At 36.7% G+C, this 17,719-nt stretch overlaps 1 protein-coding gene across 1 annotated transcript; it reads left to right on the top strand.

Annotated features, from left to right (window-relative positions):
• The first annotated feature begins 355 nt into the window (after window positions 1-355).
• On the top strand, window positions 356-17,557 carry PASD1 (PAS domain containing repressor 1). Its single transcript, XM_039873956.1, has 6 exons — window positions 356-427; window positions 2,523-2,612; window positions 8,164-8,263; window positions 8,690-8,800; window positions 10,716-10,846; window positions 17,471-17,557. Exons 1-6 carry the CDS (start codon window positions 356-358, stop codon window positions 17,555-17,557), a joined length of 591 nt encoding a protein of 196 aa, XP_039729890.1.
• The last annotated feature ends 162 nt before the right edge of the window (window positions 17,558-17,719 follow it).

Raw genomic sequence — 17,719 nt, 5'->3', positions numbered from 1 at the left:
CCTTGACACAGGTTATATCTTATCTGGCATATTATGAATAATGTTTTGGTAGAATTCAGAAGACTTAAAGAAGTCAAGAAAAGGAAAGAACTAGTGGCAAAAAAAATAAAGTTGTTGGAGAGGTCATAATGTGTATAGTAGAAATTGAGTTGGATGATCTTTAAGGTCTTTTTCAATTCCAATCCCTTCTGTTTATGATAATTTATAAACAGTCTACATCGGATTCTTCATTAGTACTCAGCATTTTCTCACGAGTCTTTTCTATAAAGTTAATTAAAACTTTGAAAAATCTAATACCCAGAGCTAATTTTCTATCCTTTCTTTTGTTTTTAAAAAAGACAAAATCAGTCCAGAAATGTCTAGACAGAACTCTGATTGGATTCCATCACTTCGTAGCTTTGAAGACTTCCAACGTATGGCACTGCAAGTAAGAGTCGGTTTGTTCTTTGATTACTTCATATGTAGAATACGTGCAATTGAGGATAAAGAATAGTATTTTTCAAATTACGGCTAGCAAACCATGCATATCAGAATTACCTAGGGAGCTTGGTACGAATACAGAGTCCTGAGACCCACCATAACCTGTCTGAATCAATCTCAATCCTGGTAGGGCCAGGAACCTGCATTTCTAACAGGTTCCCCCAACACTTCTTATGCCAACTGAGTTCTGAAAGCCACTGATCTTGAGTGACAAACAAATAAAAAAAATCTTTGCATAGGAAAGTGACAAGTTAAGTAATTATCTAGTAGACTCATTCAACACAGACTGTTAGACTCTAAAAAATAAACCTTCAAGTCTTAATTTTTCCCTTAAGGGCATGAGATGTTTATGGTTTCTATCTCCAAGGGAACTAGTTAGTTTGACTAAGTTCAAAGGCCACAAGCTAAAGCCTGAATGACCATGGTCTTTTGAGTCACAGCTAGGGATATAAATTGTGCCTTTCTCACTTACTTGCTATATGTCCTTGAGAGAGTTACCTTTCTCCAGCCTTGATTTCTTTCCTCTGAGATGGGTAAAAAAATATTTATTTTGCTGAGTCATTTTGAGAATAAAGTAAGGTGAACGTGTGTAAAATGTCTTGTACACATTCTCACTCTTTTCTCCGTGTCATTTGATTTCTCTTATTTTCAATTCTTATGTCTCTTTGTGTTGCAGTATGAGTTACTTCTTTAGCTCTATCTTCCAGTTCAAAAAATCTTTCCAGTTATGTTCTGACATACTGTTGTTTAACCTATACATTGAGGGTTTTTTTTTTGATGATAATATCATTTCTAGACATTTTATTTTTCACATATGCCTGGTTTCAAGTCTTTTTTTGCTCCTTCATCAGATTTTCAAAACCCTTTTTAAAGCATATTAAACATACTTATTTTATAGTCTACCTTGGGTAATTCCAGTATCTGCTTTTGTTTGAATATGATTCTGTGTTTTATTACTTGCACTGCCTCATTCACAGTTTTATTTTTTCCTGTGTTTATTAATATTTTATTATAAACTTATGTTTTTGGAACTTTATCTGCATGAATTGTTTGAGCTCTGGTTTTAAAAGAATTCTCTGGAGCTGATTTCAATTTCTTTTTACTAGCTATCTGCAGTCAGGACCATTTTAAACTAAATAATAGGATCAAAGTGTTAAGGGCTACATAGGTAGTTTGTGAATTCCAGCTCCAAATTTATGGGAGTGTGGGCTTCCTTTTAGCAATGACCAGTTGAGACTGGTTCTTTTCCTTCTTTAGCCAGAGCTGAGGCTTAGGCAGGCATGTACATTCCTCTTCTCCCTTTGCTGGATAAGGTCTGTTTTGCCTGCTGTGAGTGTCACCCTTTGGGAGGCCTGGCTTTATGCAAGAGTCTCTGATTTCACTTCTACTTTGTACAGGCCCTGGCTTTGCTTTTTGTCCCCCAGGCGCTATGTCGTAAGTGCTGTGCAGTATTCCCAAGGCAAAAATAGGCTCCAGTATCTCCTTACATCTTCATTCCCATTTTCTACTCGTTTCTGATATCAGATTGTTTCTCTTACTTTACCATATGCTTGGTCCTGTTTTGAAATATAAGTTTTTATATATTTTAGGTGTTCTCTACCAGAAGGCATTTGTCTGGATATCGAATCCATTGTATAGCAAGACAGTGATGACAATGTCCATATTTATAAGTAGATGACTAAATTAACCACAAATGAAAATGTCCTCTAAAATACTCTTTTGAAATTAATTTTAAATTAGATGTGAAACAGCCTAAACATGGAAATGAATCTTCCTAGCTTGTATTGGAGAGTTTTGTGTTAATTAGGTGTACATTGAAATTTGTTTAAGTGACACATTTGATAAATATATCATGTTTAAGGTTAAGTAGATTCTGTGTAGGAGGCAAAATAATATAATTTTAATTAAGTTTGTGCCTGCTTCATTGATATTTAAAGACAAGGATACATTTTTAGTGTGCTATTATGATTATTTATGCATTTAGAAATAAAGCTATCATTTTATTGTTCCACTATTTAATTACATTATTCTCTCTTTATTAGTTATTAGATGGCTTTATGATAATACTGAGCACAGATGGAGTGATAATTTTTGTGGGCGAAAATGTCTCCTCTCTCCTTGGCTATTCACCAGTAAGTTCTTTTAGATTTTGGAAAGAGTATCATTCGGTTTGTTGTTTAAGAGTTCATTATTTGTTTTCAGGAACATATAACTCATCAAGACATCCTCAGTGTTGTCTAAATGTGTACTATTGTCATCTCCATTGGTTTAAGTTTTAAATCTATAAAAACAAACTCTAATATGAGGTAATGAAACATTGTGCGTGTGTGTGTGTGCATGCATGCGTGTATGTGTGTGTGTGTGTGATTTGTAAACTGCCCCTGAAGGCAGTCTTTCAAATAAGAATGTGCTTTTTGAAATGGCAATTTCCTTAGAGTTAGTGGATGGTCCCCAGGGTGACTGTTTTGTGAGGCAGCTTTCACTGTGATAGATATGTTCGACTTTGTCCATTTCTTTAGAGTCCACCACATACTGATTAAACATTAAATGTCATGATTTGTTCATGCTGGTTCATGGCATCCATTTCCAGGTTTACTTTGCTTTTTGTTTCTATATATTGAAGAACAAATTATGACCTCATTTAGGTAAACATATAAAAACGATTCACAGCTTAGCAATTTGTAAGTATTGCTGGAGACACCTACACATGAGTTGTTGTCAGGGTCTCTGGTGTCCAAAATGGTCACTCGTCCTGAGCCCTTTGGTGTTACTATGGCCCCCTCAGAAAAGCTTTTTATATCTTCTTAGTACCATTGATTTAGAATATATGATTTCCTAAATTTTTTTCTGGATCTTCAGGCTGCACACCTAATAACTATATCACTTAAATATGAAAATACTACATACCTTCACATTCCCCTCCTGCATGTATGTGAAGAGGGGCTGTGTAGAATACATCTACCACCACAATGACTCCTGAAATCTCTGTCATTTAGCTGCTTGTTAATCATATCTGGATTGTTGTGTTCCTTGTGTATTCCTCACTCCACAAAGTTGTTTCAGGAACTTGACAAACCCTGACCTAGAGACCATAGTACTTAAATTTGGAACATGCACATTAATAGAAGTTTTGTTAAATTATCCTTAAGTTAGAAGTAGTTTAGAAGCTTATTCCAGTAGTTATATTGTTTTGATTGGCATGTCCCATGACCCCTTAGGAACTCAGAGAGCTTTTCTACTCTTTTCTCTTTATTTACAGATACTGTGATCCATTTCCTTGTCTGTCATTCTCTTCCTTTCTTTTAGAAAACAGTTTTCATTTTCAAATTCAGACACCAAAACTGCTGAATAAAATACATATATTAGAGATATTCATTGAATTGGACTTTAGAGTACATATATCATGGAAGGGGAATGATCTTATTAAATTTATATTGAAAGAAAGAATTTATGAATGTGCTACATTACGGATTAAATTTTGTTATAGTGAAGACTAGAAAACTACCCAGATTCTTGTGGTGTTAGATATTACTTAAACCAAATCGATCATTGAATGAGACTGGTGACTATTTCCTGTTACTTGAGAATTTTTCACAATCATAGTATTAATTATAACATTATGTTTGTTTCTTTATGTATTTTGGTTTGAAGTTTTCACTCTCGAGACTCTCACCCTTCAAAATTTGAGGTACCACGCACACACACAGTCACCCTAAGGTGTTTGGGACATGGGTTTGAATGACTAATTTGAAACCATGGACTTAATTACTTGAGACTGGTGTACTTAAAAATAAAGCTATACTTATTATGCTTGTACATAAACATTAAATGATAATGAAGTTATTCTTATAAAACAGGGTTAAAAAGGATTATAACAAAGACACAATTTTTTGCTAGCAAAAAGATGCTTGTTGCTTGGATTCTCAGTAAATGTCATGGAGTGTAGTAAATTCCTTTATTCTTTTTTTTTTTTTTTTTTTGGCATGACTGAGACTCTCCATACTAATATTTGTGGGACAATTAAATAGATACTCTCAAACTTGGCTTTTGAAAAATCTCAATTTTTCACTGGTATTTATCTTCGCTTCATTATACTCTAAGTACCTTGATCTTTCTGCCTTGTGTAATAAGAAGAGCAAATGCCAAAGATTTACAAAGATGATATGGTGTTGCTAATGCTTTCAGGTCTCTACCTTTATCTAACTATGGAGCAGGATCACTAGAATGATCGTTAGCTTTACTGTTTTTAGTGAGTAGTCAATTATAAGACATTCATTGTCACTGTTACCTTCTTTGAAGAATATAGTTAATTAGTAAGAAACCCATTGCCACTATTTCCATCCAAGGGAATGTACACTATCAGAAGACTACTCCCTTTGCATTGTTTTAAGTGACAATGCTATCACATTTTTCTACTAATGAGAGAACTGGTGAGCCACAGCACTTTGTATTATTTTTATACTTTGCATCACATAATTGTTTGTGTATGTCTCGCTTGCCCTACTGAACTATGTGTTCATTGAAACTAGAATTCATATCAGGTTCATCTTTTTTAACTCTCATAAGTATTCAGTAAAAAAAAAAATAAAATAAAATAATGAATTACTTTAAATAGAATGTCCAAAATGCAGAAACTGATGCAGTAGCAAATCGGCTACTCCTGGTGCAAATTGAACTCAAGGCCGCTATGGTGTAGTGAAAGGAGCAATGGACATTGAGTTGGACGCTGCTGCATATGAATCTCATCTCTGAACTTGTGACCTCTTAATAATTGGACAAGCCTTAATTTCCTTGTGAATAAAATAGGGGGTAATTGTTCCTCTCACAGAGTATAAAGTGAGCTAGTTTGTATGAACATACCCAGTACAATGTCTGGCATGAAACAGCTGTTGATTGTGTGTCAGATGAATGAATGAGTGGTCTCTACTGAGCAGAGATAATTCAATTTAGTACCTAAAGTTTATTTTATAACTAAACCAATGAAAACATTTTTCTTGAAAAAAATTGTTTACTGAAAAATATCTATATTTCTTTTGGGAAGTCAGTTTCTTACCGTGTGACTTTCATTGTCAAAATTTATTGCTTGTTAATTTCATAATGTTTTGTTTGCTAAATTAAGATAATTTTCTGCCCTGAATCAAGCCAAGCTTTTTTTTTTTTACTATTATTGAGACAAGATCTATTTGCTAATTTGAGCATTGGCCAACTCAAGGTGGCTTCTACAAATGAACCATAAAAATATATTTTTGAGTTTTGACTGTAGATTATTAATATTAATCAGTTAAAAAATCATTTGAATTTGTGGGTCATCACCCTAGGCCATTATTCAGCTACCAGGAATACTTTATTGCTTTGTTCCTGTCACATCAAAAACTCATTACTTAACTTAATGTCTGATATTCTATTTATCCATGTGTCACCATATTTTAACTACATGATACAGCATTATTAATTCATCCCACTAATATTTATTAAGTGCTCACTTGTGCCAAGCTGTGTTCCAGGTGTTGAGGATGTAGCAGTGAATAAGACAGTGAAGGTCTCTGTTCTAAAGCAATTTACATTTTACTGAGGGAGACAGATAATAAATAGATAAACATATACATGTGACTATAATGTCAGGTAGTAAGTACTATGAAAAAAAAAGGCAGAGTTCAAAACACTGGTTATAAAGATATTCAATGATCTTAGGGGAAGAGTAGATGAAACCAGTCAGAACTTATACAAAGAGATAGAAACTATAAAAAATAACCAGTCAGAAATGAAGACTACAATAACTAAAATGAAGAGTGCATTAGAAGGAATCAACAGTAGGTTAGATGAAGCATCTTGACCAGAATTCTGACTTATGTTTTTTATGGATTATTCCAACTGCTCTGTGGAGGGTGGAGTGGGATCAGGGGTGTGGCAACAGATGCAGGGAGACTAGTTAAGACTATTGCAGTAATCCAAGTAAGAAAGGATGGCTTAGACCAAGTGGTGAGAAGTATCCTGATCCTGTATATATTTTGAAGATAGAACCAACAGAGTTTGCTGATGGACTGGATTTGGGGTTTGAGAGAAAAAAAAGGCAAGTCAAGGACAAACAAGTGGGTAAATAGTAGTGCCATTTACTGAAATGAAGAAGACTGAGGGAGGAGCATGTTTTGTGAGGGAAAAGATGTTTTGCATTGTTTTGGATATCTTAAAATTGAAATCCTATTAGACATTCAAGTTGAGTTATTGAGAATTCAGGGCGAAGTGTGGACTGAAGATGAAATGCAGAGAGGTGGTATTTGATGATGTGGAACTGGAAGAGAATACCCAGGGAGATAGTATAGTAAGAAAAGAGGTCCAATGAGTAGGCCCTGAGCATTCCAATGCCAAGTAGTCAGGTAGAGAATAAGCCAGGAAAGAGAACTGCAAAGGTGAAGGGTATCCATATGTGTATGGTGTCCAAAAGCCAAGTAAAGTGTTTCAAGGAAGAAGGAAGAATCAGTTGTATGAAATGCTGACATGTTAGGTAAGATGAGGGTTGAGAATTGACTATTGGAATTGGCAATGTAGAGGTCATTAGTGACCCTGACAAGAGTGTCATGGTTAGGATACAAATCTGATTAGAGTGGTTTCAAGGGAGAGTGAGAGGTGAAGAAATGAGAGACCACATTGTATAGTTCCTTTCAAGGATTTTTGTTCTAAAGTGGACCAGAGAAATAGAGCTGGTGGAAAGGATATAGTGTCAAGGAAGGTTTGGGATTTTTGGAATTTGGTGTTGTTTTTGATATGACAAATATTATAGCATCTCTGATGTAACATTTGCATACCATGGGAAAGAATCAGTAGAGAGGAATAGCTTAATGATGTAGGGGTGAGGGAAATTTTCTGGAATGATATCCTTGAATAGTTGAGAAAGGATGAGAGGCAGTCCACTAGACTTAGGTAGAACCTTATTCATTGAAATGGGAGGGAAAGCAGGTCTCTGACCACAGGAACAGATAAGTTGGTAGATTTAGTGGCAGGGTGATATGGACATTTTCTTATCCCTTTGTTTTTCATTGAAATAAGAAATGAGATACCCAGCCAAATTGGGGTTGGAGACTTGAAGAAGGAGGAAAAGGCAAGAGATAGTTACATTGAGGAGTAGGAGAGTGAATTGTCTAGGGAAATGTAGAATGATTTCTAGGCAGAGCTGAGTGCCCATTTTAAATAATACACAGCATGGTTGGTTTTTCGTCATACATACACAGCTTGGGTGAAGATATACGGTATATGAAGAGTTGGAATTAACCAGAGTTGGTATTTTTCCAGGAAAAATATGTCAGAGAGAAAGAGTGCATGGGAGTGATTATAACGATTGACCATGGAATCTGAGTGATTATAATGATTGACCATGGAATCTAAGGAGGAATGTGACAATTTGAAGGAGATAATACACAGTGAAAATGAGATAGGAATGCACTGGAGGTCTCAGTTGTACAATTGTTGGAGAGGGTGGTACTTGCATGAGTGCACTAGAAAGTAGGGGTGATGGTCACAGAGTGGGGTAATGTGAATTGGGACTTTAACAGTTACAACAGTTATGATCATAAGATGGCTGGGGCAAGCAGATGATAAGCTTACTGGAGGTAAGGAGATAGATAAAGTGAACAGTAGTAGTATATATAACAACATTTGTTCTCTCTCTCCTTCTCTTTCCTTCTCGAGGATGAAATCGTGGGTAAAAAATTACTAAGCCTTCTGCCTGATAAAGAGAAGAGAGGAATCTGTGGAAAGATTACCATCAAGCTTCCTGCATCAAATTTAGGTATAGATTGTGTTTTCTAAATAGTAAGTTCTTGGATTTTAATAGACAGATAACAATCACTCAGGAGTAGTAAAAATAAAGACATTCAAGCCAGTATTGCTGCTGCTTATATATTAATTTTACTTACTATAATTTCACAAATTATATTTCTAGTGTTAAAAAAATCTCCATTAAATCTCATTCTTTATCATGAATCCTGATCGCTTCAGCTTTTGTATGATTGCATTAATGTGACATAAATAACGTTCTAGCTGGTAACCCATTCTACAGATACAACATAGGTAGCTATGCGAGTGCTAATTAATGTTCATGAAAAGAAAATAATATTTTCGGAAAATCTAGTCTAAGGCAATAGTTATTTGAAATAATCCCAAAGAATCTGGTAAAGTACAAATGTAAACTTGTTTTGTATCTGCTTTCTTTTAGTGGGAAAGCACACTAATTTTTGTTGTCATTTAAGAAGAGGAGATATTAAACCCGAAGGCCCTACTTATGAATATGTGAAATTTCTCATGAGTATAAAAGATTTTTTGAATGGTAAGCAATTCAGTTTTTAATTTGATCTAGATAAAGTTCATGAGTTATGCAGCCTTTCGTTGCTAACATAAATGTCCTTCTTTTGTTGGTACTGTCAGTCTCTGATAGCCCTGTGACCACAGGTTTCTGTTACAGACATTAATTGGACTTTAAAAAAATTAATAATGAAATTTTTAAGGTGGGGTCATATGGTAACATGGTGGATTGAGCTGTTAAGGATGGTTCTTTCCTTCTAAGACAACAAGGAAATGATTGTTAAAACATAACAAAAGTTTAATGCATAGCCAAACTTAAAAGAAAGGGAAGTCCGTGGGTGTCAGAAATTAAAGGGTAAAGTACAGAACCATGGTGATAAGAGGAAGATGATTTTGTGGCAGCCTAGGTAGGTTTTAAATCAGACATAGGTACTGTTGGCTTGGGTCAGGAGTTCTAACACTCATTCAAGGACCAACACATAAAACCTAGAAACTTAAAACGATCAATTAAATTCTCTCCACTGGCCTAGAGGAAGTATAAGGTTGCCATCTCTTTCAGAATTTGAATGGGAAAAAGTGTGCCATCTATAGGAACTCAAAAACCAAACTTGCATCCTATGAATATGGTTCCAAATTTAATTTTAAGATTTCTGGAACTGCAAGCTGAGAAATTAACATAAACACTGATTTGGGGCCATTAAAAAATGTGGGGCTTGAATTAGAGCTAAATAGCCCAAGAAATATGTGAAAGATGCTCAAACCCACTAGTAAGCAAAGAATGAAAAATTTAAAAATCAGTGAGAGACCACTGTATGTATACCCATCAGAATGGCAACAATTGGAAGTGTGAATGATACCAAATGTTGATATGGATGTGAGAAATAAAAAAAAAAAAAATAATGCAGTGTTGAGAGCAATGTAAACTCATAAGCCATCCTGAAAAACAGTGAATTTAAGTTATGTTGATTATGCTATGACTCAGCAATCCCATCACTGGGTGGAAATACCCCAGAGATAAACTTGCAGAGAGATCTTTGTCTGGTTGACTGTACTTTGCATGCCATTGCGGAGTTTCTGATAAGAGGGAGTTGAAAACAACTTAGGTGCGTATCATTAGGGATATGGACAAGTAAAATCTGGGAAACATATAACATGGAAAATTTTGTAATAGTTAGAAGCAGTGAACTCTAGATATACATACTATAACATAGTTAAATCTTAAAACCATGTTGTTGATTAAAAAATAAGAAGTGGAATGAGATCTGTGGCTCTGTGCCACTTTGTAAGTTAATAAACACACACACACACACACACACACACACACACAAAACCAGACTACATATTTTACAAGAATATATATTAAAGGTGGCAGATGACTGTGTCTGGATGGGAAAGGGATAGAGCGAAAAAAATAAAAAGAGCAGAGACTTTATCTGTGTTCATAATATGCCATGAACTGAGAGTATAATTAACTCAGTTCTTTGCTACTAGGGTCTAAAAACATAATAAACTAACGAGTTAATGAGTAAATAAACAATAAAAATTAACTAACAATGATTCATATGCTCGTGTGTTAGAATGTAAAAATCAGATACCTCTTTAAAAAAATCTTACTTGACTACATACAAACACAAATTACACACATTTAATACCCATGTGATATCTTTAAAGAGGGGAGCTAATTTTTTTAAAGACTAAAACATCAGCAACAGATTAAGAACACAGGACCGAAAATCACCCTGAACTCACAACAATTATTTCTCAGTAACAACTTCTTTACGTTTTAGTGGATACCAGAATGGGGAGGGTGGCTGGAACAGAAGGAAGACAGGAAAAATCTATGGCTCAGAATCCTGAAAGTTGTGTAACTTTTCCATCTTCTTGTATAATTGATCTGCCTTTTTATTAGTTTGTCACATGCGTGTCTATGTCTCCCTTAGAGCCTTTGACGCTTTTGAATAACTTCTTACCCAGCCAATCCTGGGCTGAGTCACTTGTTAAACAACTTCCTTTGGAGGATCGGTTTTATATGGTGGGAACCGTTTGTGTCCTCACGGCTCAGACCCTACGGGTGAGTATGTTGTGTGTATGCCTTCCCCATTGTGACAATGTGGGCTTCCTTTGAAGGGCCATGTCCCTTTTGGTCATTCAGCCGCTGGGCTCAGTGGCTAATACACCCAATTTGTGGATGTGTGCGGAGGGTTGTATTAGGATGTGTGAATGAGGAAAGAACAGCTCCTGCATTTCTAAAGGTGAGCACTTGAGTAGAGATCTGAACACTTGAAAGAGATGCACAGTCATTTATAAGTGTTTTTGATATAATATAAAAGTAGTATATGGGGGCTGGTTGCTAGGCTATAGCATAAGAACGGACCATTTTGGCAGGTGGATAAAGGAAGGCTCCTATCACAGGGTGAGATTTTTTTTTATTAGTTTCAAGTATACAGTACATTGGTTAGACAGTTACATAGTTTATGAAACAATCCCCCGATTACTCTATCTTCCCTCTGGCTTTCCACCTAGCCATTACAGTAGTGCTAACTGCATTCCCTATGTTGTGCTCCCCATCCCTGTGACCGTCTATCAATTACTGATTTGTTTTTCTTTAACCCTTTACCATTTTCCCCCAGCCCCAACCCCTCCTGGCGTCACCAGATTGCCTCTATATTTGTGGGTCTGTTTTCGATTCTGCATATCAATGAAATCATATGGTATTTACCTTTCTCCGTCTGACTTATTTCACTCAGCATAATAATCTCTAGGTCCATCCATGTTGTTGCAAATGATAGCATTTCATTGTTTATGGGTGAGTAATATTCCATTGTATATATGAACCATAATTTTTTTATCCAATTGTCTGTTGATGGGCAATTAGATTGCTTCCATATTTTGGCTATTGTGAATAGTGCTGCCATGAGCATAGGGGTGCATAGATCTTTACGAATTATTGTTTTGGTTTTCTTTGGGTAAATACCCAGAAGTGCAATTGCTGGGTCAAAAGGTAGATCCATTTTTAATTTTTTGAGGAACCTCCAGAGTGTTTTCCATAGTGGCTGGACCAATTTGCAATCCTGCCAACAATGTATGAGGGTTCCTTTTTCTCCACGTCCTCGCCAACACTTGTTCTTTGATTTATTGATGATAGCCATTCTGACAGGTGTGAGGTGATATCGCGTCGTGGTTTTAATATGCATTTCTCTGATGATTAGTGACCTTGAGCATCTTTTCATGTGCCTATTTGCCATCTGTGTTTCCTCTTTGGAAAAATCTCTATTCGGGTCTTCTGCCTATTTTTTAATTGGATCGTTTATTTTTGTTGTTGTGTTTAGTTGATGAGTTGTTTGTGTATTTTGAATATTAACCCCTTATCCCATTTATCTACCCACATATCTTCTCCCATTCAGCAGTTTTGTTGATGGTTTCCTTTGCTGTGCAAAAACTTTTTAGTTTGATGTAGTCTTATTTGTCTATTTTTTTCTTTTGTTTCCCTTGCCTGGGAAGATATATCCAAAAAGAAATTCCTAGTAGTAATATTGGAGAGATTACTGCCTATGTTTTCTTCTAAAAGTTTTATGGTTTCGGGTCTTATATTTAAGTCTTTAATCCATTTGAGTCTGTTCTTGTATATGGTGTAAGAAGGTTTGTCCAGTTTCGTTGTTTTTGCATGTATCTGTCCAATTTTCCCAACAACAAGGTGAGTTTTGAGGCAGCCTCCCCACCATTGATCACTTAGTATTTTCCTAATATAGCACTCACAGATTCTGTCTGTAAAACAAAAAAAAAAAGCCATCTTTAGAATTCATCTGATAGATTCAGGCTCAATGAATTTATTCACTAAGTAACACATTTAATAAGCACCTACTGTGTGCCAGGCCGTGTGCAAGGTGCTGGAAAAATAGACCATAGATAAGTGTCATGGAGATGATAAAACATCTATGCTAATGATTGGTGGGGGTACAAAAGTCACAGTGTCAGGGAAGGTCTCTCTCTCTCTGATAACTTGTCTTTTAAATAGAGGTCCCCCACCCCTAGTGATGATAAGGTACCAACCCAGCAAAGAAAGGAAAGCAATACACGTAGAGGGTTCAGCAGCTGTAAAAGTCCTTAGGTTGTAATGAGCTTGGAGAGTTCCAGTGAACAAAGACCATTCTGAAAGAGGGAAGGCGTAGTAGAAAATAAGGTACAAGAAGTAGGCAGGGGCCAGATTAAGTATGAAAACCACAATAATGAGTTTGGGTTTTATTCCAAGTGTGGTGGAAAGGAGGAGGATAGCCTGATTTTTTTCAAATTAAGTTTTCATTTACAGTTGACACTCAATATTATATTAGTTTCAGGTATACAGCATAGTGGTTAGACATTTATATAATTTATGGAGTGATACCCCTGATAAGTCTTGCCACCCACCTGACACCATATGTAGTTATTACAATATTATTGATTATATTCTCTATGCTGTACTCTACATCTCCATGACTATTTTGTAACTACCAATTCATACTTCTTAATCCCCTCACCTTTTTCAAACAGTCCCCCAACCACCCTCCCATCTGGCAACCGTCAGTTTGTTCTCTGGATCTATAAGTTTGTTTCTGTTTTGTTTGTTCATTTATTTTGTTTTTTAGAATCCATGTATAAGTGAGATCATATGGTATTTGTCTTTCTCTGTCAGGCTTGTTTCACTTAGCACAATAGCTTCTAGGTTCACCTGTGTTGTTGCAAATGATGAGTTTTCGTGCTTTTTTATGGTCAAGTAATATTCCATTGTATATTTGTATCGCCTCTTCTTTATCTACTTGTCTTTTGATTGGAGCATTTAATCCATTTGCATTTAAAATAATTGATAAGTATGTGGTTATTGCCATTTTAGTGTTTTCTGATTGTTTTTATAGCTCTTCTCTGTTCCTTCCTTATTTTGTTGTCCTCTTCTCTGGATGATTTTCTATAGTGTTGTGTTTGGATTCCTTTCTCCTATTTCTTGTATATCTCTTGTAGACTTTTGGTTTGTGGTTACCATGTGCTTCATACATACCAAGCTATGTTTATAGCAGTCTATTTTAAGTCAGTTATGGTCACTTAAGTTAAAACACATTCTAAAATCACTACCCTTTTTTATCACCTGCTCCAAGTTTATGTTTTTGTCATTATTTTTTGCTTTTTTTTGTGTGTATCCCTTAATTTACTGTTGTAATTGTAATTACACATGATCATTCTGCTTTTATTTTTAATCTACTAGCTTTAGTGTTGGTTGACCCATTCTGCTTTTATTTTTAATCTACTAGCTTTAGTGTTGGTTGACCCACTGCTTTTATTACGTGTTTGCCTTTGTCAGCGAAAAATTTTTTCTTTGCAATATTTCCTTATTCATATTTTTATTTTTTTTCTTCATCTCCTTAAAGAAATTCCTCTAACATTTCTTGTAATACTGGTTTGGTGGTCATGAATTCCTTCAGCTTTTTCTTATCTGGGTAGTTCTTTATCTTCGATTCTAAATGATAGTCTTGCTGGTAGAGTAATCTTAGTGGTAGGTCCTTGCTTTTCATTATTTTGAATATTTTATGCCAGGCCTTTCCAGCCTGAAAAATGAGCTGTTGAGAAATCAGCCTACAGTCTTAGAGGAGCTCCCTTGTAAGTAACTACTTATCTCTTGCTGCTTTTAAGATTCTCTCTTTGTCTTAAACATTGAGCATTTTAATTATAATATGTCTTGGTGTGGGTTTCTTTGGGTTCCTCTTGTTGGGGACACTCTGCACTTCGGGGGTTCTATGTCTGTTTCCTTCACCAGGTTAGGGAAGTTTTCCACCATTATTTTTTCAAATAGATTTTTCAATCCCTTGCTCTCTCTCTTCTTCTGGTACCCCTATGATGTGAATGTTGCTACAATTGATGTTGTCCCAGAGATCCCTTAAACAATCCTCATTTTTTTTTAAATTCTGTTTTTCTTTTTGTTATTCTGATTGAGTGTTTTTTGCTACCTTGTCTTCCAAATCACTGATTTGATTCTCTGCTTCATCTCATTTGCTGTTGATTCCATCTAATGTATTCTTCATTTCTGACTAGTTCTTTTCCATGTTTTCTATTTCTTTGTTTCCTATCTCTTTGTTGAAGTTCTCATTGAGATCATCTATTCTTCTCCTATGTTCATTAACTGTCCTTATAACCAGTATTTTGAACTCTGCATCTAGTAGATTGCTTGTGCCCATTTTCTTTAGTTTTTTTTTTTTCCGGAGTTTCATCTCGTTCTTTCATGTGGGACATGTTTCTATGTCTCCTCATTTTGGCTGCCTCCCTGTGTTTGTTCCTATGTGTTAAGTAGATATGCTACATCTCTGTCTTGAAAGACTGGCCTTATATAATAGGTGTACTGCGTGGCTCAGTGTCTCAGCCTCCCTGGTCACCTGAGCCAGGTGCTCCAGGGGTGTCCTTTGTGTGTGATGTGTGTGCTCTCCTGTTGTACTTGAGCCTTGATTGCTGTTGACACTTAGTGGGTGGTATTGACCCTCAGGCTGTCTGGTTGGGAGGACTGGCCATGACTACAGTGGAGGAGCTTTTGTGCAGAGCCTGACCCTGTGGAGTGGGATTCACTTTGTCAGGGCTCTGGTGCCTGCAGAGTCCACTCTCTGGGTGTGTCATTTGTGGCACTAATTGGGTGGTGCTCTGGTGTGGTCTGAAGCCAGCAACCAGGTATGTTGGTTCTGGGGCTCCTTGGGAGTGGTTCGGTGCAGGTCCAGGTCAGCCACTGCCTGTGCATGACCCAGGGCCACCTAGTTGGAGCTACAAAGTGACCTGTGGTTGGTAACTGCCTGTGCTGGGTTTTCAGATACCTGGGAGAGGCTGTACTGTGAACCAAGGCCAGCTGTCACTAGTGCCGGGCTTGGGGTTGCTTAGCAAGAGGTGCAGGGCACACTGAGGCCAGCTGCTGCTTGTTTGGAGTTTGTGGACCTTTGGGAGATTTTAGAAAAGTCCACAACACAGGCAGCTATTTGTATGAATTAGTCTCTGAAAGAGGTTCAGGCTGACCTATGAATTGGGTGTGGCAGGTTCTCAGAGAATAACCAACGTGGAGTAAGAGCAGTGTTAGCTAGGTTAATGGAGACTCAGATTTGGTGCTGGCCTGTGCCTGCAGGCTGTAAGGAATGTGGGAGGGCTCGCCAAAGGAACAATTGCACTTGCCGCCATTTTAGTTCCTGAGAGAGCTGCCCCTTTAGCCGTTGCCCTGAAGCTGGACAATTTAGTTCCTACTCGTAGGTTACAGGCACTTTCTGAGCTGCTGTCCTTCCCTGGAGCTTAGGGTAAGTGTTTTTGAGCGAGCGAGTCTGTGTTCGGGCCCTTTAAACCCATTTCTGTTTAGAAAAAAGCTCAACTTGCTGCCAGTGTTAATTTAATTTTACCTAAACTTGCTCTTTAAGGTTGAAGGAAATCTGACTAGTTTTCGATGTGAAAATAAAACATAAAAACTGTTCTTGGAGTTATTTCTAAACAGAACTTGTTTCTAATCCTAATGTAACAGAAATGTATACATAATTTAGATTCATCAAATGAATCTTCAGCTAACAACTGTTCATGAATGATGTTGATGTCATGTGTAGGAATATTACGTTTTCTAGGATTTGACATATTTGGCAATTGAGAATTACTATATTTTGTAAATGGAAATACCACTACTAAAAACAGAATGCCATAAATAGAATGATGTCATTTGTTTCCAAAGACTGTTGCTATACTAGAGTGATACAAAAATAATAATAAAAGTGAGATATTTCGTGGCAAACTTTGGGGGTAGATTAGGACTGTAATCCACCAGTATTCTTAGGGCAAACGGGAAATGGATTAAGAGGACACTTGGGTCAACAGCAGCCTTCCAACTCATCCAGACTGAGTCGCTGCTGATTTACACAGCCAGATTTCGTGGGTAATTCACTTCCCGGCATTAGTGCTCCAGGCTGAGATAGAGTCCAAATGCCTCGCCGATGTATTGGAAATTGGTAGGAGAAACTCAAAGATATCTCTTATCTTTTAGGGCAGTGATAGATGTCATCGTTTTTCCAAATTTAAGATGGTGAGACAAGTGGTAGAGAGAAAAGCAAGTGAAGGAAGGTGCTTGGTCTGATTGCCTCGTTCATTGTCCCTTTCTGGCAGCTCTCTGGGATCTGAGCTCTCGCATCTGAAGGCAGGCATCCTATCTTGGGGTTCACCCCCCTAAATCTACTTCCTCCTCTGAGAAAGAGCAAAATCTCATTTGACACACCACCCACACCCTAGTCTCCCTCATAGCGCAAGGATCTCTATTTGCGATTTAATCTAGTTTTTCTCTAGGTTTCTAGGATATTTATTCCAGATTAGTGTTAATTTTGGAAAACATATCTTGTGAGTACAGAGGGCTTTTTGGATGAAGATTTTTTTTCAGTGTGGCTGTGTAGCACAGTGGAAAGAGCAGCGAACTTAGAGTTCAACTTTGAAATGGATCTACTTTGACCCTAGAACTGCTAGCTGTGTGTCTTGGGCAAAATCATTATTTCTCTGTTAACCCTCAGTTTCCCATCTGTAAAATCCAGTGCCTTTCTGACATTGCTACGTGGATTAATTGTGACATTGGATATGAGGCTGCTTCTGAATTTACTACATGCTATACAAATGTGTCAGGTATTTTTACTCTATAAGAACACTTTAAGTATCTAAAATGCCAGTTTTTCTGCAGGAACTTTTCGGCATGAGGGAACCCGACGACAACATTGTGCTGATAGAAGATTCAGATGACGAAGGTACATCTGTGGACTATCGGTAAGAGGCTAATGTTGATATAAGTAATAGAGACCTAGAACACACTTTTATTAAGTAAAACTAAAACAAGAGAAATAACATCTCAAATATTTTCGTCCATCAGAATGAAAACAAACCAACCATCGAATCCAGACGAGCAATCTACTAGTCTGAATTCCCTTTCCCA

The sequence above is a fragment of the Pteropus medius genome, unplaced genomic scaffold (genome assembly GCF_902729225.1).
Source record: "Pteropus medius unplaced genomic scaffold, Ma_sr-lr_union100, whole genome shotgun sequence".
Classification (NCBI taxonomy): Eukaryota; Metazoa; Chordata; class Mammalia; order Chiroptera; family Pteropodidae; genus Pteropus; species Pteropus medius.
This window is presented reverse-complemented; position numbering and strand designations above follow the sequence as displayed.

What these genes read in the sequence shown, in the direction of transcription:
- PASD1 (XM_039873956.1), top strand. Translation starts at nt 356, where the DNA reads ATGTCTAGACAGAACTCTGATTGGATTCCATCACTTCGTAGCTTTGAA. An exon ending in CTCTCCTTGGCTATTCACCA is followed by an intron (nt 2,613 to 8,163) that starts GTAAGTTCTTTT and finishes TTCCTTCTCGAG; the next exon opens with GATGAAATCGTGGGTAAAAA. An exon ending in TATAAAAGATTTTTTGAATG is followed by an intron (nt 8,801 to 10,715) that starts GTAAGCAATTCA and finishes TGTCTCCCTTAG; the next exon opens with AGCCTTTGACGCTTTTGAAT.